This window comes from Rhinopithecus bieti, unplaced genomic scaffold, assembly GCF_001698545.2.
Source record: "Rhinopithecus bieti isolate Rb0 unplaced genomic scaffold, ASM169854v2 scaffold_6907, whole genome shotgun sequence".
In the NCBI taxonomy this organism is placed as follows: domain Eukaryota; kingdom Metazoa; phylum Chordata; class Mammalia; order Primates; family Cercopithecidae; genus Rhinopithecus; species Rhinopithecus bieti.
Genome location: NW_016805647.1, coordinates 4,534,888 through 4,559,581, shown reverse-complemented (window position 1 = coordinate 4,559,581; position 24,694 = coordinate 4,534,888). Strand labels below are relative to the sequence as shown.

General features: G+C 43.0%; 1 protein-coding gene across 3 annotated transcripts in view; it reads right to left on the bottom strand.

Annotated features, from left to right (window-relative positions):
- TRIT1 (tRNA isopentenyltransferase 1) overlaps positions 1 to 24,633 on the bottom strand; it is a 52,086-nt gene extending 27,453 nt beyond the window's left edge. Inside the window, exon 1 of one of the 3 annotated variants that reach the window (XR_001885827.1) lies at positions 24,446 to 24,629. Coding sequence is in view for 1 of the 3 variants with exons in the window: in XM_017873347.1 (XP_017728836.1) it covers positions 24,446 to 24,619 (174 nt within the window). In the remaining 2 variants the exon portion in view is untranslated. Of the gene's footprint in view, positions 1 to 2,952; positions 3,134 to 24,445 lie in introns of those variants that run through there. The other 2 variants (XM_017873347.1, XM_017873348.1) reach the window with 2 other exon arrangements.
- Positions 24,634 to 24,694: the final 61 nt, after the last annotated feature.

Sequence of the window (24,694 nt, the reverse complement as noted above, 5' to 3'; positions counted from 1 at the left end):
AAAAAAAAAAAAAAAAAAAATTTTTCCCGGCCCCAAAATGTCAATAGTCCTGAAATTGAGAAACCCTGATCTAAAGAAATTTCACCTTGCAGATACTCCCCCCAGTTTTTTAAGTGTACAGCCAAAGATCCCATCCTTTTAAGCCTCCATCCCTTTGGGCTGCCTTGCTGTAGGGTGGTCCTGAGTGTGCTAATCAGCAGCAATGTCCGTGGCAGTGGGCAAATCCCAGAGCTCTGAGTGCTGGCTGTGATGTCCCAACATAGCTGTCTACAAGCAAAAGGAAAAGCTGCCCCCACCCCTGGTTGGTTCCTTCCCTGTAAGTTATCTTCCACCTTTTCACTTATATCCTTCCCATTTCAAATTAGATCCTGAAGTCCTTCAATCACTTTCTTGCCTCAATAGATTACACCTGCCTTGAAAACCACAACCTTGGATTATGGCTCAGTATAATCATCCACTGCTTGCTGCCCTCCACTGCCCTATGGATATCTCACTGAGATCATTAATGAACCCTGACTGCCAAATATAACACTTTTCTACAAAGCTCTCAAAACAAGTAATGGAAAAAGCAACAATCTGATACTACTGAGCTCTCTCTCCTTCATAAATCACTCCCCTTTGGGGCTTCAAGGGCACCATTCTTTCCAGGTTTTTCTTCCTATCCCACTAGACCTTCCTCCATCTACTTTACTAAGGCCAGCCACTGATCTATTAGCAGTATCTGTCAGAAACAATACTGAGAAATGGCAGTCTTTATGGCATCCATCTGCCTTTTTGTATTATGAACTTTCTCTGAGTAACACCCATGGCTTCTACAACCACTGTTGTGTTGATAACTCTCAAAATCCATATCCACAATCCAGTTCTCTTTTTGTGGTGCCAGACCTGTATATTCAACTGTCTAGTGGACATTCCATCATCAAGAGACACATAGCATATAGAAAAGTGGTTAACAGTAAGGATTCTCGTCAGGCATGGTGGCTCACGCCTGCAATCCCAGCACCGTGGGTGGCTGAGGCAGGCGGATCACTTGAGCCTAGTGTTCAAGACAACATTGTGAGACTCTGTCTCTACAAAAAAAAAAAAAAACAAAACAAGAAAATTAGTCAGGCATGGTGGTGCGCACCCGTAGTCCCAACTACTCAGGAGGCTAAGATGGGAGGGTCATTTGAGCCCAAGAGGTCGAGCTGCAGTGGGCCATAATTGCACGACTACACTCCAGCCTGGGCAGCACAAGACAAGAAAGAAAGGAAGGAAAGGAGGAAAGGAAAGAAAAGAGAGTGATAAAGAATGGAAAGAAAAGAAAAAGAAAGGAAGGAAGGGAGGGAAGGAAGGAAAGGAAGAAGAAAGAAAAAGGAAAAGAACGGGAGGAAAGAAAGGGAAGAAAGGGAAGAAAAAAGAAAGAAAAGGGAAGAGGGAGAGAGGGAGGGAGAGAAGGAGGAAGGAAGGAAGTCAGTCAAGTTTTTCTTCTGGAACCTCAAGTTTCTCACATCTAACATCTCTTCTTGTTCCTTTTTTTTTTTTTTTTTTTCATACGGAGTCTTTGTCTCCCAGGCTGGAGTGCAGTGGCATGATTTTGGCTCACTGCAACCTCCCCCTTCCAGATTCAAGAGATTCTCCTGCCTGAGCCTCCCAAATAGCTGGGATTATAGGCACCTGTTACCACGCCCAGCTAATTTCTTCTAGTTTTAATAGTTCAAGCTTCAGGAGAAAAGATGGGTTTAGCATATGCAGATGAAAGGAAAAATTAAGATGTTGACACTCACTGAGAAGTTGATTTTCCTTTAAACAAATTCAACTGAAGAGATTTTGAACAGTAGGGGAAAGGCTGATTTCTTGACTAACTTTACTTTTTTAATTAAAAGAAAACTTTTTTTTAACATAACTTCAGTGGGTTAGGACTAATAAGTTTGCTGCAGGAACATCAGGGCAATTACTCTTTTTAACTCTGGCAGAAATTCAACTGTAGATATGCTGAATAAACTGGACACATTAAGATGCTCAGAAAGCAGAAGGCCAGGCACAGTGGCTCACACCTGAAATCCCAACACCTTGGGAGGCCAAGATAGGAGGATCGCTTGAGCTGAGGAGTTTGAAACCAGCCTGGGCAACACAAAGACCCCATCTCTACAAAAAATAACAAAAACAAAAACAAAAAAACAGTTTTAATCAGCCAGGTGTGGTGGCATGTGCCTATAGTTCTGCTACTCAGGAGACTGAGGTGGGAGGATTGCTTGAGCCAGGAGGGTCAGGGCTGCTGTGAGCCATGATTGCACAACTGCACTCCAGCCTGGGCGACAAAGCAAGACACTGTCTCAAAAAATAAAACAAAATAAATTAAAATAAAATTAAATTAAATTAAAAAGCAGAAGAATCTGTGCCTGATCTGTTGAGTCAGTGTGATGAGACTCATGGTTTGGAATTTATAGTGCAGATTACGGCTTTTATTCCTTCCTACGGCTCTTCTCTTTAAGGGAAAAGGGACCTCATATAAGGCCACAGTTTTCTGCCTTTTTTTTTTTTTGAGATGGAGTTTCGCTCTTGTTGCCCAGGCTGGAGTGCAGTGGTGCAATCTCGGCTCGCCGCAACCTCCACCTCCTGGGTTCAAGTGGATTCTCCTGCCTCAGCCTCCTGAGTGGCTGGGATTATAGGCGTCCACCACCATGCCCAGCTAGTTATTTTTAGTAGAGAGGGGGTTTCTCCACGTTGGTCAGGCTGGTCTCAAACTCCCGACCTCAGGCGATCCGCCCACCTCAGCCTCCCAAAGTGCTGGGATTACAGGCGTGAGCCACTGCGCCTGGCCAAGGCCATAGTTTTCAAACTGAGACATATATAACATACATGTGATACATTCTTCTGAAGTATCAATCTTACTAGGTAGTAAAAAAAAAAAAATTGCAACATTTTTACATCTAAACAAACATTAGCGCAGAGAATGCAAAATTGGCTCACATTTTTAAGTTAAAACATGAAAAACTGCAACACAGAACTTCTGCAATGGCTGCTTGGAGTCCACCTGCAAACAAACACTGGAGAAGCATGGTTATAAGGAAATTCAGAACATCCACCCAGTCCAAACACCCAACATTTTATATTCGAGAATACTCAGGCTCCCCTGGCCATATAACTGGCTGGAAGCAGAGACAGGACTAATGCCAGGCTGCTCTGCCTATAACCCAAGCTATTTCTGCTGCCACTTAGGAGAATTTTTATCCCCATTTGACTCTGGTGTGTTTGTTTGCTTCAAGTAATGAATTCCTCCTGAGGTGAAATTAAATTCCAGAAACTGAGGAAAAGACAGTTACTACACACTGAACCCCTTCAAGATTCTTTTTTTTTTTTTTTTTGAGACGGAGTCTCACTCTGTTGCCCAGCCTGGAGTGCAGTGACTCCATCTTGGCTCACTGCAAGCTCCGCCTCCCGGGTTCACGCCATTCTCCTGCCTCAGCTTCCCAAGCAGCTGGGACTAGAAGAGCCTGCCACCAAGCCTGGCTAATTTTTTTGTATTTTTAGTAGAGATGGGGTCTCACCATGTTAGGATGATCTCGATCTCCTGACCTCATGATCCGCCTACCTCGGCCTCCCCAAGTGCTTGGATTACAGGTGTGAGCCACTGTGCCCAGCCATTCAAGGTTCTGAAGAGTAGGCAAGAGAGAAAGCTACAAATATACACACAGACAACACCATGTGACCATAATGCTGACACACAAACAAAGGGCTTAAGAGGGAAAATAAGGTTCATAATAAAGTTTCCATTCTTTGGCCATCTTTACAGCCTCAAGATTGGCCCATCTTTGATGATTTCAGTGATATTTTATCTCAGGATACCTCAAATAGTATATGATAGCTGAGGTACTTCAGTATTTGGAGGTGCATATCTAAGTTATGAGGAGATAATATAGGATAATGGAGTGGACCATCTAGGTTCAAATTTTGCCTCTACCATCCAGCAGTGGCCTTCACTTAGCAGATTATTTAAATACCTAATTTTTCATTGCTTCAAGTGTCCTCATCTGTAAAATGGGGATAATAGGAGCACCTACACTCCTTATTGGGTTATTTGAAGATTAGTGTTAGTGCATGCAAAATGTTTAGAATGATGCCAGGCAGATAAGCACTATGTAAGTGCTTGACATTATTTATATTTAATTGGTAGTGGTTAAACAAGATTTTCCTTGGCTCTTTGTGAGAGTTTTGCTCGTCACCCTGGCTAGGGCCTAAAAGAAACACAAAATACCAGTGCTGAAAGGAGCTTTAGACACCAAGACAGATAATGTATGGCCCATAAAGCCTAAAATATTTACTATCTATCTCTTGATTGAAAAAGTTTCTAATCCCTGATCTAATCCAATGAGTCTTCCCTGCTTAATACAACCAAAGAGGAAACTAAGGCCTAGAGAGGGTCAGTAACTTGTCCTAGGTTATATATACAGTGAGTGAGTGGTACAGCTGGAACTAAAACCCAGTTTTCCCAAAAAAATGTAACTGCCTACCAGACTAAATGAAGACCTTAAAGACAGACTATAGGCCAGATGCGGTGGTTCATGTCTGTAATCCCAGCATTAGGGAGGCTGAGGCAGGCAGATCACTTAAGGCCAGGAGTTAAAGACCAGGTTGGCCAACATAGTGAAACCCTGTCTCTACTTAAAATACAAAAAATTAGCTGAGTGTGGTGGTATGCGCCTGTAGTCCCAGCTACTGAGGAGGCTGAGGCACAAGAATTGCTTGAACCCAGGAGGTTGCAGTGAGCCAAGATCGTGCCACTACACTCCAGCCTGGGTGATAGAGCGAGATTCTGTCTCAAAACAAACAAACAAAGACAGACTATAAATTAGGAGACTAGTAGCATCTTCGAGTTAGACAAATAATCTAATCAATAGACCCTCACTAAGTACAGGCCTAGGCATCACTATTTTGTTTTTCTTTTTTTTTTTTTCTTTTTGAGACGGAATCTCGCTGTGTCACCAGGCTGGAGTGCAGCGACACGATCTCGGCTCACTGCAACTTCCGCCTCCCGGGTTCAAGCGATTCTCCTGCCTCAGCCTCCCGAATAGCTGGGACTACAGGCGCGCACCACCGTGCCCAGCTAATTTTTGTATTTTTAGTAGAGACGGGGGGTTTCACCAAGTTAGCCAGGATGGTCTCGATCTCTTGAACTCATGATCTGCCTGCCTCGGCCTCCCAAAGTGGGCATCAGTATTTTTTAATGCTCTCCAGGTGATTCTAATATGAAGCTGGGGTTGAAAACCACTGTTAGATGGCTGGTGTGGGGGTAGCTCATGCCTGTAAACCCAACACTTTGGGAAGCTGAGGTGGGTGGATCACTTGAGCCTAGGAGTTAGAAACCAGCCTCGGCAACATGATGAAACTCTGTCTCCATAAAAAAATTAAAAAATTAGCTGGGCCTGCTGGCACACGCCTGTGGTCCCAGCTACTTGGGAAGCTGAGGTTGGAGAATCGCTTGAGCCTGGGAAGTTACAGCTGCAGTCAGCTGAGCTCGCACCACCGCACTCCAGCCTGGGCAACAGAGCACGACCCTGTCTCTTAAAAACCAGAAAAAAAAGAAAACCACTATCACAAGTACTGTGTTAAGTAGTGAGAAGTAAACCAAAAAAAGAAAAAGAAAAAAAAAAGAAAAGAAAAGGCAAGGAAATTGAGTAGCTAACTAAACATATCCAGACCTAACTATGCCTGGATAACACAGGACCCCACACTTAACCTCCAATTATCTACAAGTACATAGGGAAGAGCAACAGGGGCAAAAAAGGCATGAAAGCCCTGGGTATGTGTTCATTTACACTAGCAACACTAGCAATCAATGACTTTTTTTTCTGAGATGGTATGTTGCTCTGTCGACTAAATTGATCTAAATTGGACTAAAGTGATCACCCCACCTCAGCCTACCAAGTAGCAGGGACTACAGGTGTGCACCACCACACCACACCCATGCTCGGCTAATTTTTAATTTTTTTTTTCTCACTCTGTCACCCAGAGTGGAGTGCGGTGGGATGATCTCAGCTCACTGCAACTTCCGCCTCCCAGGTTCAAGTGATTCTCCTGCCTCAGCTTCCCGAGTAGCTGGGATTATAGGTGCCCACCACCACGCCCAGCTAATTTTTGAATTTTTAGTAGAGATTGGGTTTCGCCATGTTAGCCAGGCTTGTCTCAAACTGCCGACCTCAGGTGATCCACCCGCCTCGGCCTCCCAAAGTGCTGGGATTACAGGCATGAGCCACCATGCCGGGCCCATTTTTTAAATTTTTTTTTTTCTTTTTGAGACTGAGTTTTGCTCTTGTTGCCTAGGCTGGAGTGCAGTGGCACAATCTCGGCTCACTGCAACCTCCGCTTCTCAGATTCAAGCAATTCTCCTGCCTCAGCCTCCTGACTAGCTGGGATTACGGGTGCCCACCACCACACCCAACTAATTTTTTGTATTTTTAGTAAAGATGGGGTTTCGCCATGTTGGGCAGGCTGGTCTCGAACTCCTGACCTCAGGTGATCTGCCCACCTGGGCCTCCCAAAGTGCTGGGATTACAGGTATGAGCCACCACGCCTGGCCCCATTTTTAAATTTTTATTCCTACATTGTCCAGGCTGGTCTCGAACTCCTGAGCTCAAGAGATCCTCCCACCTCCATCTCCCAAATTGCTGGAATTACAGGCATGAGTCACCACACCTGGCAGACATGAACTCTTTCAAAAAGAATACTAAAAAACTAATTTGTAGGCCAGGTGTGGTGGCTCACACCTATAATGCCAACACTTTGGGAGGCTGATGTGAGAAGACTGCTTGCACTCAGGAGTTTGAGACCAGCCTGGGCAACAGAGTGAGACCTTCTGTCTGTCTGTCTCTGTCTCTCTCTCTATATATATTTTGTTTGTTTGTGTGTTTGTTTTTTTGAAATGGAGTTTCGCTCTTGTTGCCCAGGCTGGAGTACAATGGTGCGATATCAGCTCACTGCAACCTCCGCCTCCTGGGTTCAAGTGATTCTCTTGCCTCAGCCTCCCAAGTAGCTGAGATTACAGGCATGCGCCACCACGCACAGCTAATTTTTATATTTTTAGTAGAGACAGGGATTCTCTATGTTGGTTAGGTTGGTCTATACATATATTTTTTGAAAGGCTGGCCAGGAATGGTGCCTCACGCCTATAATCCCAATATTTTGGGAGGCCAAGATAGGCAGATCGCTTGAGCTCAGGAGTTTACGACCAGCATGGGCAACATGGCAAAACCCCATCTCTACAGAAACAAACAAACAAAAATTAGTTAGGTGTCCATCCTGGCCAACATGGTGAAACCCTGTCTCTACTAAAAATACAAAAATTAGCCGGCTGTGGCAGCACGTGCCTGTAATCCCAGCTACTTGAGAGGCTGAGGCAGGAGAATTGCTTGAACCCAGGAGGGAGAGGCTGCCGTGAGCCGAGACCACACCACTGCACTCCAGCCTGGGCGACAGAGCAAGACTCTGTCTCAAAAAAAAAAAAAAAAAAAAAATTAGGTGTGGTGGCACACAACTGTAGTCCCAGCTACTCGGTAGGCTGAGGTGGAACGACCGCTTGAGCCCAGGAAGTGGAGGCTGCAGTGAGCAGAGATCGCACCACAGCACTCCAGCCTGGGAAACAGAATAAGACCCTGTCTCAAAGAAAAAAAATAAATAAAAGGCAGAGCAAACAGAAGACACAAAAAAAGAAAAACACAAATGGCCAAGCTAGGTAAAGTGGCTCACATCTGTAATCCCAGTGCTTTGTAAGGCCAAGGTGTAAGGATCGACTGAGGCCAGGAGTTCAAGACCACCCCGGTAACAAAGGGACAACATCCCTACAAAAATAAAATTAAGGAGAAACACAAATAGCCAGTATATCCTTGAAAAGATAATTAACCTCCCTAGGAAATGAAATTAAAAAGAAATCCATTTCTTACTTACCAGATTGACAATGATGAAAAAGACAGGGAATACACAGAACTGCACGTGTGAGGTGAAACAGACATCCTACTGGTATGTCTGTTTCATGGTCTCCAAAGTAGTACGGCAATATCTTTCAAAATATAATGTGTACAACTCAACAACAAAAAAACAACTCAAGTGTAAAATGAGCAAAGGACTTTGAACAGATATTTTTCCAAAGAAGATACAAATGGTCAATAAACACACCAGAAAATGTTCAAAATCGTTAGTCATTAGGGAAATACAAATCAAAACCACAGTAAGATACCACTTTCATACCCACTAGGATGGTTATAATTTTTTAAAAAGGAAAACAGTAAGTGTTAGAATAGATAGGGAGACATTTGGTACCCTTGTACTTTGCTGGTGGAAATGTAAAATGGTATAGCTACTGTGAAAAACAATATGGCAGTTCCTTAAAAAGTTAAATACAGAATTACCATATGATGTAGCAATTCCACTCCCTGGTATATACCCCAAATAATTCAAAACAGGTACTAAAACAAACATGTACATTCGTGTTCATCGTAGTGTTATTTACAGTAGCCTAAAGGTGCTAATGTCTAGCCACAGGTTAACTAACTATAGTATATATACACAATGGAAAATTATTCAAATATTAAAAGGAATAAAGTACCAATACATGCTACAGCTAATGTAAGTAAAAGAAGTCAGACACAGCCCAGGCATGGTGGCTCACGCCTGTAATCCCAGCACTTTGGGAGGCAGAGGTCAGATGATCACTTGAGCCCAGGAGTTTGGAACCAGCCTTGGCCACATGGCAAGACTCCACCTCTATATTAAAAAAAAAAAAAAAAAAAAAAAAAGGCAGCAGCAGCAGCCAGACACAAAAGGTCACACATTGTCTGATCCCATTTATATGAAATAACCCAGAATAGACCGAGTGCAGTGGCTCACACCTATAATCTCAGCACTTTTAGGAGGCTGAGGCGGGCAGATCACCAGGTCAGGAGATCAAGACCATCTTAGCTAACACTGTGAAACCCCGTCTCTACTAAAAATACAAAAAAAATTCACTGGGCGTGGTGGCAGACACCTGCAGTCCCAGCTACTTGGGAGGCTGAGGCAGGAGAATGGCGTGAACCCGGGAGGCGGAGCTTGCAGTGAGCTGAAATCGCACCACTGCACTCCAGCCTGGGCGACAGAGCAAGACTCCGTCTCAAAAAAAAAAAAAAAAAAAAAAAAAAAAAAAAAAAAAAAAAAAAAAAGAATAACCCAGAATAGGTAAATCTATATAGAGAGAAAGCAGACTGGAGGTTTCCAGAGGCTGCACAGAAGGAGAAATGGGGAGTAACTGCTTAATGAGTATGCAATTTTCTTTTTGGGGTGATTATTTTGCAACTAAATAGATGTGGTGGTTGTAGTACCTTGTGATTGTACTATGTCACTGAATTGTTCATTTTTAAATAGTTAATGTTAGGTGATTTTAACCTCAATAAGAACAATAATACAAAATATGCCCCCTACTAAAGCTGTTGAAGTGGAAGAAGATGGAAAAAAAAAGCCATGTGTGTAGCCCCTCAACCAACAATATCATTCTAGAAATTTACCCTGAGGAGAGAATCATATAAGGGCAAAAATATGTAAGTGCAGAGATGTTCATCTCTGCATCATTTATAACAGCAAGAAACTGAACACTTCAAATGTCCTTCAGTGGAAAACTGGTTAAGCAAATCATGATGCATCTATAACAGGGATTAAAACAATAATGTAGATAAGCTGGAGAGCTAACATTGTTCAATTTCAAGATGTATTATAAAGCTACAACAATCAAGACAATGTGGTATTTGTGAAAGAGCAGACACACAGATCAATGGAACACAACAGAGATACCAGAAACAGGCTCACAAATATAATCAACTGATTTTTGACAAAGGTGCAAAGGTAATTCAATGGAGAAAAGATAGTATTTCAAAAAAGGTGTTACAAATGAATATCAGTATGTATCTGATATACCACATTATACAAAAGTTAATTCAACATTGATCACGGACTTAAATGTACAATGCAAAATTATAAAACTTATAAAAACTTATAAAGTTATAAAAATTATAAAACTTCTTTTTTAAAAAAAAGAAAATTTTGCCAGGTACAGTGGCTCAGGCCTGTAATCCCAGCATTTTGGGAGGTCGAGGCAGGTGGATCCCAAGGTCAGGAGTTCAAGACCAGCCTGCCAACATAGTGAAACCCCACCTCTACTAAAAATACAAAAAAAAAAAAAATTAGCCAGGCATGGTGATGGGCGCCTGTAATCCCAGCTACTTGGGAGGCTAAGGCAGGAGAATCTCTTGAACACAGGAGACGGAGGTTGAAGTGAGCTGAGATCATGCCATTGCACTTCAGCCCATGCAACACTGCGAGACTCCGACTCAAAAAAAAAAAAAAGAAAAGAAAAGAACAGAAAACTTGCATGACCCTGGGCTTGACAATGAGTTTTTAAAATGACTTCAAAGATACAATTCATAAAAGAAAAAAAGATAAATTAAATAGGGCATTATAAAAATGTAGAACTTTTGCTCTGTGAAAGATAGTGTGAAGAGAATGAAAAAATAAGCCACAGATTGGGAGAAAATATTTGTGAATAACATACTGATAAAGGATTTGTACCCAGGATATACATAAAGAACTCTTGGCCAGGCACGGTGGCTCATGCTTGTAATCCCTGCACTTTGGGAGGCCAAGTTAGGTGGATCACCTGAGGTCAGGAGTTCGAGACTAGCCTGCCCAACATGGTGAAACCCCGTCTCTACTAAAAATACAAAAAATTAGCCAGGCGTGGTGGCAGGCGCCTATAATCCCAGCTACTCAGGAGGCTGAGGCAGGAGAATTGCTTGAACCCGGGAGGTGAAGGTTGCAGTAAGCCGAGATCATGCCATTACACTCCAGCCTGGGCGACAAGAGCAAAACTTCCTCTCAAAAAAAAAAAAAAAAACTCTTAAAATTCAACAATAAGAAAACAACCCCACTCCTGTGGGCGGAAGATCTGACAGACAGTTCACCAAGGATAGACAGATGGCAAATAAAGATATGAAAAGAAGCTCAACATTGGCTGGGCATGGTGGCTCACGCCTGTTAATCCCAGCACTTTAGGAGGCCGAGGCGGGTGGATCACCTGAGGTCAGGAGTTCCAGACCATCCTGGCCAACATGGCAAAACCCAATCTCTACTAAAAATATAAAAATTAGCTGGGCGCGGTGGCAGGCATGTGTAATCCCAGCTAGTCAGGAGGCTGAGGCAGGAGAATCCCTTGAACCCAGGAGGCGGAGGTTGCAGTGAGCCGAGATCGCACCACTGCACTCCAGCCTGGGCAACAAGGGCGAAACTCTGTCTCGAATAAAAAAAAAAAAGGTGAATAGACAAACTACGGTACATCCAAACAATGAAATACTACTCAGCAATAAAGAGCACTGGACGCATGCAACAACATGGAAGAATTTTAAACGTATTTTGCTGGCCAGGCGCAGTGGCTCATGCCTATAATCCTAGCCCAAGGCAGGTGGATTGCTTGAACTCAGGAGTTCCAGACGGGCCTGGGCAACATGGTGAAACCCTGTCTCTACAAAAAAATACAAAAATTAGCCAGGTGTGGTGTGGCACACGCCTACAGTCCCGGCTACTTGGGGGGCTGAGGTGGGGGGATTGCTTGAGCCTAGGACGTTGACGCTGCAGTGAGCTGAGATAGTGCCACTGCACCCCACCCTGGGCAACAGAGTGAGACCCTGTCTCAAATCAATCAATCAATCAATCAATCAATCAATCTATCTATCTATCTATCTATCTTTAAAAAAAAATGTATTTTGCTAAGTGAAAAAAGCCAAACATCTATCTATCTATCTATCTTTAAAAAAAAATGTATTTTGCTAAGTGAAAAAAGCCAAACCTCAAAGGTTACATATTGCATGATTCCATTTTAAGACATTCTGGAAAAGGCAAAACGATAGTGATGGAAAACATGTAAGTCATTGCCAGAGATTGGGGGAGATAGAGGGGTTGACTATAAAGGGGCCATTATAAGGGATTTTTTAGGGTGATAGAACTATTCAGTATGGTACTGTGGGGTATATATCTGACTCTATGCATCTGTCAAAATCCATACAACTAAACATTATAAAGAGTACACTTTACTGTATGTATGCAAAAAATTTTAAAAATGTTTTTTTGAGACAGAGTCTCACTTTGTTGTCCAGGCTAGAGTGCAGTGGCCCCATCATGACTCACTGCAGCCTTGACCTCCCTGGCTCAAGCGATCCTCCTGCTGGGACTACAGGTCATTAGCCCACCATGCCTGGCTAATTCTTTTTTTTTTTTTTGTAGAGATGGGCTCTCACTATGTTACCCAAGCTGATCTCAAACTTTTAGGCTCAAGCAATCGTCCTCCTTGGCATCCCAAAGTGCTGGGATTAGAGGTGTGAACCACTGCAGCTGCCCACTGTATGCAAATTTTTAAAAATAACCAGAATATCTGGGAACCCAGGATAGACTGCAGACTACAACAAACGAAATCTAACTGCATAACAAACGTCTGATATAACCTCAGGGAGGAAAACAAAAGGAGCTGATCTAAGTAGCTTCATAAAACAATGTTACTACTGGATACTGTAAGGATAAAAACAAACAAACAAACTGTAGGCAAACATTGTACTCTAGTTGGTAAATCTGTTTCTCACAGGAGTAATCACTGAAACTACAGGTTACACAAATAAGTAAATACACTGTAGAGAATGAGAGCTAAATTTCTTACAAAGAAGTCACAAATAAGCAAGGGGGGAAGACAAGAATGAATCTTGTGGTGCTGGATTAGAGTCAGAGATACCAGTATAAACCCATGCTTATTTTAATATACATACATAGAAATAAATATAGATGTGTGTATAAATAGATTAATATACATACATACATTTCCTAGCTCTTTCCACTGAAAGGGACTAGAAGCATCTTGTAGTACCAGACAGGAAGTACTAAACACACACACACACACACACACACACAAACACAGAGAGAGAGAGGGAAGGAAGGAAGGAAGAAAGGAAGGAAGGAAGGAAGGAAAGAAGGAAGGAAAAAAGGAAGGAAGGAAGGAAGGAAGGAAGGAAGGAAGGAAGGAAGGAAGGAAGGAAGGAAGGGAGAAGGAAAAGGAAGAAAGGAAGAAAACAAAGACAGGGAAAGACCGATGAATGCTAAAATCAGAGGGTGAAACTTTAAGGAGAAATAGGACATCTGCATAGCCTGAGAGTATCTCCCCTAAAATATTTATTAATTACTGTGGTGCTTTTAACATATGTCCACAAATTCTTTGATATGCTTTCCTCCTGGAAGTGAAGCTTAATTCTTCTTCTATTCAGAGTGGGCCAGACTTGGCAACTGATTTCCAACAAATATGACTAGGTACTGTCATTTTATGGAAATGGAAAAGAAAATAACACGAAAAGGGAAAAATCGTGACTTTTTCAGTGAAGAAACGTGTACACAATCTCAACCAAATGATCAAAAGTTACCATCACCAATAATAAGCCATGCTAATACTATGTTGATATCATACTTTGATGTGATCCAGTGAGAAGGGTACTTTACTTCTGTGGTATACTTTCCCAAAATCCATAATGCCAAGTCTAATCATGAGAAACCAAAACCCAAATGGAGAGACATCTACCAAAGAGCTGACCAGTACCCTTCAAAACTATCAAGGTCATAAAAGACAAAGAAAGACTGAAAACTGTCAAAGATTAGATGAGACTAAGGATACATGATGACTAACTGTAGTATGGTATCCTAAACTGAATCCTGAAATGGAAAAGGAACATGAATGAAAAAACTGGTGAAATCTAAGACTACAATTTGGTTAATAGTATTGTACCTATATCAATTTCTTAGTTTTAATAAATGTACCATGATGATGTAAGATATTAACATTAGGACAAAGTAGATGAAGGGTATACAGGAACTCTTGGTACTATCTTTGAAACTCTTGTGTAAATCTACAATTATTTCGGGCCAGGTGCAGTGGCTCACGCCTTGTAATCCCAGCACTTTGGGAGGCCGAGGCAGATGGATCACCTGAGGTCGGGAGTTTGAGACCAGCCTGACCTACATGGAGAAATCCCATCTCTACTAAAAATACAAAATAAGCTGGGCGTGGTGGCGTATGCCTGTAGTCCCAGCTACTCAGGAGGCTGAGGCAGAGAATCACTTGAACTCTGGAGGTGGAGGTTGCAGTGAGCCGAGATCACACCATCGCACTCCAGCATGGGCAACCAGAGGGAAACTGTCTCAAAAAAATAAAACAAAATAAAATCTACAACTATTTCAAAATCAAAATTACACCTGTAATCTCAGCTACTTGGGAGGTGAGGTGGGACGACTGCTTGAGCCCAGGAGTTTGAAACCAGCCTGGGTAACATAGTGAGACCCTGTCTCAATCAATCAATAAATAAAAAAATTATAAAAACAATAATATAGGACAGTTTCTTAACCTCAGTACAATTAATATTTGGGGCCAAATAATTCTGTCATGGGAAGTTGTCCTGTGCCCACTAGAATGTTAGCAATGTCTCTGGCCTCTACCCATTAGATGCCAGGAATGCACCTCCCCAATTATTAGAACCAAAAATGTCTCCAGGGATTGCCAAATGTCCCCTAGGAGGCCAAATCACCCCAAGTTGAGACTACTGATATAGCTATATACATTAACATATAAAGATATCCATAACATACTGTTAAAATAGAATAGCATCTAACCTCTGAGTCAATTTACGTAATAACATATATACACATGACACATGTGCTTAAATATATATACAAATGTCTGGAAGGATGTAAACCAAAATGGTTACTCCAGGATGCTAAGACTATGGTTATATTGTCTTTGTACTCCTCAGTGTTACAGGATTTTTTTAATAAGCATGTCTCATTTTTCTTTTCTTTTTTTTTTTTTTGAGACGGAGTTTCGCTCTTGTTGCCCAGGCTGGAGTGCAGTGGCGTGATCTCAGCTCACTGCAACCTCCGCCTCCCGGGTTCAAGTGATTCTCCTGCCTCAGTCTCCTGAGTAACTGGGATTACAGGCATGCCTCACCAGGCTTGGCTAATTTTTTTGTATTTTTAGTGGAGATGGGGTTTCTCCATGTTGGTCTGGCTGGTCTCGAGCTTCTGACCTCAGGTGATCTGCCCGCCTCAGTCTCCCAAAGTGCTGGAATTACAGGTGTGAGCCACTGTGCCCGGCCCCCGCATGTCTCATTTTTCTGAGTAAAATTTGTCAGTAAAAATGCTTTGTTCTCATTTTTTTTTCATAGTCCTTCCAATTCAATAACCAAAATCCTACTGGTTCTGTTTCCAAAATAACAAAATGGTTACCTATTCTCTCCAGCCAAAGCCCAACTCCAGCCTTTCTCACCCAGGTTAATGTAACAGAATCCTAAACTGTTTTTCCTTCTCTAACCCACTCTCCACCCAGTTACTTCGTAAAATAGATTTACAGGCCAGGTGCAGTGGGTCACGCCTATAATTCCAGCCCTTTGGGAGCCTGAGGCAGGCAGATCACGAGGTCAGGAGTTCGAGACCAGCCTGACCAACACGGTGAAACCTTGTCTCTACTAAAAACACAAAAATTAGCCAGGCGTGGTGGCATGCGTCTGTAATCCCAGCTACTCAGGAGGCTAAGGCAGGAGACTGGCTTAAACCCGGATGTGGAGGTTGCAGTGAGCCGAGATTGCGCCACTGCACTCCAGCCTGGGCGACAGAGCAAGGCTCCGTCTCAAAAAAAAAAAAAAGAAATAGATTTACTACCACTTCCCTCTTTAAAACCTCAAACCTCATGGCATGACTTTTGAGGGCCTCAAAAATTTGTTCCCAGGGTCTATATTTTTAGTTTTACCTCCTACCACTGTCCCTCAAGTACCTTCTATGCCAGATAGTTGCTGGTCATTCCTTGAAAACATACCATGTTCTTAACTTTGCCCATACTGTTCTTTTGTCAGTAATATTATTCTTTCCACTTCTCTGCTTGATAAAATGTACATAGTGGTACAGAGGAAAAGAATGGGATGGAGGATGACTGAATAAATAAATAAGAGTTAGAGGGAAAAGTATAAAACAGCATGGAGATGAGGATTTAAGAAAGTAATTTTTAGTAGGGATGAGACAGTAACAGTACCCACATCAAAAGGTTATGGTGAGGATATTAGATAATATTTGTCAAACTTTTAGAACAGTGCCTGACATGTATATTATTCTTGCTATTATCTTCAGTAGTATAATTATGATGATCATTCCTGTAGTGAGGGCTTAAACTATGACTGCCACAATGAGGGAGGTACAGGGAGGCTGCTACTCACAAGCAGAGCCCCAAAGGGATCAAGAGGCAAACAGGGTCCTGGTCTGATTCAAGTTTCCAAGGAATCCAAAACTACACAAAAAAACAAAACCAGGCCGGGTGCGGTGGCTCGAGCCTGTAATCCCAGCACTTTGGGAGGCCGAGACGGGCGGATCACGAGGTCAGGAGATCGAGACCATCCTGGCTAACATGGTGAAACCCCATCTCTACTAAAAAAAATACAAAAAACCAGCCGGGCGAGGTGGCGGGCGCCTGTAGTCCCAGCTACTTGGGAGGCTGAGGGAAGAGAATGGCATGAACCCAGGAGACGGAGCTTGCAATGAGCTGAGATCCGGCCACTGCACTCCAGCCTGGGCGACAGAGCGAGACTCCGTCTCAAAAAAAAAAACAAAAAAAAAAACAAAACCAATTCCATTAAATCATACTGGAGCAGATATGTGAATTCCTTTATGCCCCAAGTAACTTTTACTCCTCAAATATATATTTCTTTTTGAAGTGGAGCTGCTCCAACACCCTGGCCCAGGCACTGAAACATCAGGGTAGCACTCATCCTCATGAATCTGAATCTGCAAGCCTCATTTGTGCTCTCCTGTGGTTTCCTATTTGGCCAGTAGTCACTTCTCCTTCCTTATATAACACAGATTTGACTCCAAAGTTCTCCCTGTAGGTGCAAAAACATGACCACATACGTACAAAATACACAGCTTAATACTGTAGCCAAAGGAAAACTAAATTCATTTACAATGGAAGTGAACCAAGGGACCTAGAAATTCATTATTTATATGTGTGTGTATATATATATGAATGGTAAGTCGAAAATTTTGAGATTTCCTTTTTAGCCTCTTGTAAGTCTCAGTCCTTCTAAAAGACTGCCTTTGGCTGGGTGTGGCGGCTTATGCCTGTAATCTCAACACTTTGGGAGGCTGAGGATGGCAGATCACCTGAGGTCAGGAGATCGAGACCATCATGGCTAACATGGTGGAACCCCATCTCTACTAAAAATAAAAAAATTAGCCAGGTGTGGTGGCATGCGCCTGTAGTCCCAGCTACTCAGGAGGCTGAGGCAGAAGAATCGCTAGAACTTGGCAGGCTTAGCTTGCAGTGAGCCGAGATCACGCCACTGCACTCCAGCCTGGGTGACAGAGCAAGACTCCATTTCAAAAAAAAAGACTGCCTTTGTCAGTCGTGTCAAATAGCTTCCAGATAGACCCCATTTCTCCTGGTTAACAGGTCTTAAGAAAAAAAACAAAAACAAAAACAAACAAAAAAAAACACAGGTCTTCAAGCCTTTTATTTCACATTTTATTAAGCCACTGTGATCCACCATCCCATCTCTCCTTTCATATCCCTCCCCGAAGCATCCCATATCCCTTGATCAGACTGTCTTTTGGTACAAACACGGCTCTTACAGTATGTCTCAAAGCAGACAAAAAGAATACAGAGGCCAGGTGGGGTAGCTCATGCCTGTAATCCTAGCACTTTGGGAGGCCAATGCAGGAGGATCACTTGGGGCCAAGAGTTCAAGACCAGCCTGGGCAACATAGCGAGACCTCGTTTCTATTTAAAAAAAAAAAAAAGAACAAAGAGCTCCACATCTATTAGATGACAAGATGACACATATTCTGCTTGCTTACTAGTCAGACTGCCAAAAATCATTTGCTTCTCCTCTTGTAGATTTAAACAAACACAAAAGTAACTGTGTCCTATGTATGGCTACTGCTTCTCCACAGGACTTGAAAAACTGAGGCATTAGAGACATTTCCTCTCTATAAACCCAAACAGAACACTTTGTTTCTTTTCTCTTAGCATATAGTTGGTAGTTTGTATTTCCAGGCCATCATTGTACATGTTTGGCAAGGGCCTTCAATTTTCTCAGTACAATGTTTCATCCAGTCACTGAAGGCCCAGCATTGTACCTTGAATTTACAAGCCAAGAAAAAGACTCAGACTGAAAAGAAGACCTTCGGTATCATCTTCCTGAAATATATCAGACTCTACAAATGAGTTAGAAGACCCAGATCCAATTCCCAGTGTCTTGCAGTGTGATCTCTAGACAGCTCTTTAATCTTTCTGTACCTCCAGTTTTTCCATCCTGGAAAATAGGGATTGTATTACCTGTCCCTCCTTGAATTCAGACTCTTACTACTGAATGATAATATTTTTATTTCTATAATTTGTGAAACAACCAGCATTCAGAAGACTCAGAAAATAAAGCACAAATGTTTCTCACTTCTGTCAGAATTGCCATGTAGAAATCCTCACCAAAACCCAAGAGAAATCCCAAAGAAGGTAATCCTCTCAGAAAGTAATTCTGACTTCCCAGTCCACAACTACCTTGCATAAGAATCATGGAAAGGCATGTGTTTTCAGGACCTCCTGGGGCTGTGTCATAGGAAACAAATAAAAAGAAAAAAAGAACACTGGGAAGCAAGAGGACAGGCAGGACCTTCAGATGCTAGATGGCTACAGAAGCAAGTCACTGCATATTAGGCTACATGAAGAAATTATCACTATAGACACAATACCTTTAACAACCCCGTTGTAGTTTTACCTCAAAGCTTAAAGCACTTATTCAATGTTTACAAAAACAAATACTTTCTCTGAATAGGAACTGCCCTGTAGGTGCTATAGGGTTGACCTTGGGTAGGTGTTGCCTGGGATGACCCTACAGTTTAAAGCAGGACAAAGGGGTGACAAAAGCAGTATAAGGTACGAGACAATTGAACATTTAAGATAGTGTTGTAGGCCGGGCGCGGTGGCTCAAGCCTGTAATCCCAGCACTTTGGGAGGCCGAGACGGGCGGATCACGAGGTCAGGAGATCGAGACCATCCTGGCTAACACAGTGAAACCCCATCTCTACTAAAAAAATACAAAAAACTAGCCGGGCGAGGTGGCGGGCGCCTGTAGTCCCAGCTACTCGGGAGGCTGAGGCAGGAGAATGGCGTAAACCCGGGAGGCGGAGCTTGCAGTGAGCTGAGACCCAGCCATTGCACTCCAGCCTGGGCGACAGAGCCAGACTCCGTCTCAAAAAAAAAAAAAAAAAAAAAAAAAAGATAGTGTTGTACAATAGTTTTTGAGTTACTGGTACACTTCTGAATAGGAAATTTTCAGCAGCACACCAAAAGGAATTATTAAAATGCAAATATTGGTTTTAAAAACCCCAATTTGGAAACGTGAAAAAACTTTCTAGTGATCACACCTTCTATTTGGTCACCCTTTGGTGTGTTACAACAAAGAAGTTTACTGTTTTGTCTGGGCTCTCCACAAGTCCAAGTTTACCCTTTGTTCCAATAAACACTATCTGTCTTTGATACGAACTTGACATTAGATTCTATTAATATCTCTTAGCTGCAGCGAATTTTATCCCCAAAGTACATCAGGTGGCTTCCAGTCAGCTCAACATTCCACTTGACAGATACCACTATGAATTAACACTATGATTTACAATATGAATCCTAAAATACATCTTATATCCTAATCAAAATGTTGCACACTCCTATGAAGGATGAATGGCATACAAGTTAAAAACTCCCGGCCTGGCGCAGTGGCTCATGCCTGTAATCCCAGCACTGTGGGAGGCTGAGGCTGGCGGATCATGAGGTCAAGAGATCAAGACCATCCTGGCTAACACAGTGAAACCCCGTCTCTACTAAAAATACAAAAAATTAGCCAGGCGTGGTAGCACGCACTTATAGTCAGTCCCAGCTACTCGGGAGGCTGAGGCAGGAGAATTGCTTGAACACAGGAGGCAGAGGTTGCAGTGAGCCAAGATCGTGAGCCTGGGTGACAGAGTGAGACTCCATCTCAAAACAAACAAACAAACAAACAAAAAACTCCCTACTGATTGAACCCCACAGCTCCTGCTCATCTTAAAGGAAATGGCTTTGTGTAGTAGATATGCCTCTGGACAAGGAAAGCAGAAACCTATGTTCAGACTCCAGGTCTGCTACTTATTCTAAGACCTTAGGCCTATTTTCTTAACTGTGAAGTGATAATATCCATTTTATGAGGCTATTGTGAGGATTTAAAAAAAATTCTCTCACCAGCACAGTGTTCCATGCCTATAGTCCCAGCTACTTGAGACAGGAGGACTGCTTGAACTCAGGAGTTCAAAGTTATAGCAGTGCCAGGCGCGGTGTCTCACACCTGTAATCCCAGCACTTTGGAAGGCCAAGGCAAGCGGATCACCTGAGGTCAGGATTCCAGACCAGCCTGGCCAATACAGTGAAACCCCATCTCTACTAAAATACAAAATTAGCCAGGCGCAGTGGTACATGCCTGTAGCCCCAGCTACTAGGGAGGCTCAGGCAGGAGAATCGCTTAACCTGGGAAGCGGAGGTTGCAGTAGCCAAGATGGTGCCATTGCACTCCAGCCTGGGCCACAATAGCGAAACTCCATCTCAAAAAAACAAAAAAAAAAAAAGTCTGGGCGTGGTGGCTCATGCCTGTAATCCCAGCACTTTGGGAGGCTGAGGTGGGCAGATCACTAGGTCAAGAAATCGAGACCATCGTGGCCAACATGGCAAAACCCCATCTCTACTAAAAATATAAAAATTAGCTGGGCCTGGTGGCATGTGCCTGTACTCCCAGCTACTTGGGAGGCTGAGGCAGGAGAATCACTGGAATCCAGGAGGTGGAGGTTGCAGTGAGCTGAGATAGTGCCACTGTACTCCAGCCTGGTGACAGAGCAATACTCCATCTCAAAAAAAAAAAAAACACACACACACACAACAAAACAAAGTTAGAGCAGTGAGCTATGATCACACCACTGCATTCCAGCCAGGGCAATAGAGCAAGACCTCAAATCAACAAAAAAAAAAAGGAAGAAGAAAAAGAACAAACTAAACATTTGGTAAACAGTGCTATGCAAATTTGAGTTGCTGATATTTATTATTGCTTTGCCTGTGGAGTTACTTGAAATTGAAAATGTTATTTCAAGTAGCCGGTGATTCAACATCTACAATATCATTTTGTTTACATGTTTACCAAATACTTTTGAGTCAACCTAAAGTCACTGAAAAGCAGCATCTCCTCTCACTGGTTAAAAACACAAATTGGGCCTTGTGCGGTAGCTCACACCTGTAATCCCAGCACTTTGGGAGGCCAAGGCGGGTGGATCACGAGGTCAAGAGTTTGAGACCACAGTGAGTAACATGGTGGAACCCTATCTCCACTAAGAATACAAAAATTAGCCGAGCGTGGTGGTGGACATCTGTAATCCCAGCTACTCAGGGGGCTGAGCCAGGAGAATTACTTGAACCTGGGAGGTGGAGGTTGCAGTGAGCAGAGATCATGCCACTGCTCTCCAGCCTGGGTGACAGAGCAAAACTCCCATCTTGAAAAAAAAAGAAAAGAAAAAAGAAAGAAACATTTCTATGGTACACAGCTATGAGTAACGAGACATAATATCCAACCCTCACTGACAGAACCCAGTAACCTACTTAAAAATAGATGTAAGGCTGGGTGCAATACCTCACGCCTGTAATCCTAGCACTTTGGGAGGGTGGGGAGGGTGGATCACCTGAGATCAGGAGTTCGAGACCAGTCTGGCCAACACGGCAAAACTCCATCTCTACTAAAAATACAAAACTGGCTGGGCGCGGTGGCTCACGCCTGTAATCCCAGCACTTTGGGAGGCCAAGGTGGGTGGATCACGAGGTCAGGAGATCGAGACCATCCTGGCTAACATGGTGAAACCCCGTCTCTACTAAAAATACAAAAAATTAGCTGGGTGTGGCGGTGGACGCCTGTAGTCCCAGCTACTTGGGAGGCTGAGGCAGGAAAATGGCGTGAACCTGGGAGGCGGAGCTTGCAGTGAGCCGAGATGGCGCCACTGCACTCCAGCCTGGGCGACAGAGCGAGACACCATCTCAAAATTAAAAAAAAATAAAAAATACAAAACTTAGCTGGGTGCTGGATGGGTGTCTGTAATCCCTACTTGGGAGGCTGAGGCAGGAGAATCCTTGAACCCAGGAGGCAGAGTTTGCATTGAGCCAAGATCACACCACTGCACTCCAGCCTGGGGGACAAGAGCGAAACTCTGTCTCCAGAAAAAAAAAAAAACAAAGAAATTATAGAACATAAATATTGGCATGGACCTTAGATGCCATCAGTGTAACTCCATCTTACTGAAACTCTTATTATTTAAGTCTCTGAAGTATCAGACCAAAGATCTATTATTATACCATTCTTGGATATTTTTTATCCAAGTATCATATATACTGCTCACAAATGAATGTTCCTTACACACTACCTTCATCATGTTACTCATCTCACATTCCATATCTACAATTGAATGTGTAGATACAATTGAATGTGTAGAATCCTTTTACTATCCTTCCTATACGCTATGGCCATTTCACCTTCTAAATCTTCATCTTCATTCACGTTCCCTTTTTTTTTTTTAAGACTAGTCATGTACAGCAGTGAGAAGGGGCCAAAGAGTAGAAAAAGGAGTTCCATCTGTAACTGACTGTGAACAATCAACTGAGACAACTCAATACCTTTGGACCAGCTTCATGTTTTCCTTTAATAAGTCTTTTCTTCTTTCTTACCTATCTCAACTTGACCTATTTTTCAAGCCCTTTTTCAGAGAGCTTTCCGTACTAAGCCAGCCTTCAATGATTTCTCCTGTCTCAGTAATTCTATAATACTTGTCATAAAATCTAGCATTTGTAGTCTCTCTCCTCCCAACATCTTGCAAATCCATTAAAATATTTGTCCAAACATTTATTAGTTCTGCCTTGTTTTATGTTCAGCTGGACTAAAACTCAAGGGCAGAAATTATGATTTTATCTCTTCAGTAGGGCCTTGCAGAAAATAGCAACTACTGTATTTTTAGCTCTTATTACGTGCCATATATTGTATTAAGTACTGCACATACTTTATCTCATTTAATCATCACAATAATGTTATGTTATTGATATTATTCTTCCTACTTTACAGAAGAAGAAACAAAGGCATGAAGAGGTTAGGCTATAGTTGCATATCCTGGAAAAGACAGCTGGGATTTGAGGTAAATTGTCTTCTGAAGCTGGCACAAAGTGGACTGCAAACAAACTATTTGTTGAATTATCCAATCGTTTCATGTGTGCTGATGGTCTTGTCATGCCAAATAAACTGATGAAACCAGAAACTATGCCCATAGGCTTCTGGGTGAATTGGGGAAAGGAACTGCCCTTCTTTGCTGAGTACTCATCAGATGCTATGTTCAGTGCCAGGTTATTTCATGCTCAACATCTCGTTTACTCTGTGAAGACTCGTAACTGTAAATTCTCTTCAACAAACAGCTGCTGTAGTTCCTCCATCAGAGATTTACCCAAAATGTCACCCACTACCCACTCTTAATGGAGCAAAATGCTCCCAGATGTGATGTACACCCCTTCTGGGCCTCCCAGTTCAAAGAGGACAAAGCCCCTTCAACTTTAAATCAGCCAGCATGATTTAAAACCTCCGCTTAAAAAACCATTTACCACGAGTCTGACCTTATTCCGGACAGGGACTCTGTTCTTCGTTCTAACGCTCATGATCCCATTTATCAAGCACTATAACCTTGTGCGGTAGGTGACATTTTCCTCACTTCACAGTTACATAAAGTAACGTCCATATAAACGACATTGTTGATCCGAAGTCACATGGCCAATGGCAGATTCAGGACTAGCATCCAGGTCTCCTGACTGTCAACCCTATTCCACTTCCGCAGCAGACACCATAGGTGGTATCCAATATATCCTGATCTCGCTAGGTTAGGGTTAGAGTTAGAGTTGTAACAAAAGCTCTGGAATCATTTTTATTCAAAAAATATTTACTGGATACCTATATGTCGACCTTGTAGGCTCAAATACCATGTCCTCTACTTACTCGCTATGTGACATGGAAAAAGTCGTTTCACCTCCCTAAGCCCCTATTCCCTTCTCCATAAAACGAGATCACAGTATCTACCAAACAGTAACGCCTTGAGCAGTTAATGAGACGATGATAAGGAAAACCTCTGGCATTGTGTCTGGCATGCGGCGGGAGCTTAGTAAGTATGGGCTCCCTTTACCTACTCCCTCCGCCCCTACAAGCCTCGGGGTTCACCCTTTAAGACCTTTGCCACAGGGTGTCCACGCGGCCTCCGGGGTTCCCAGGCGCCCGGGCCAGCCGCACTGCCATACCTGCATGGAGTCAGCGCTGACGATCTCACCGCCGAGCCGTTGGCCTAGCTGCAACGCCAGCGTGGATTTGCCGGTGCCTGTGGCCCCGAGAATCACTACAAGAGGCAGGGTCCGTTGCAGGCCCCGGAGCCCACGGCCCACAGGAACTGCTCGTGCAGCCGCCACGGACGACATCTTGTGGCAGTGTGCGCTTGCGCTGGAGCAGCTGTCCCCATAGCAACCGTCTGTGCGCCTGCGCGGATCTCAGGC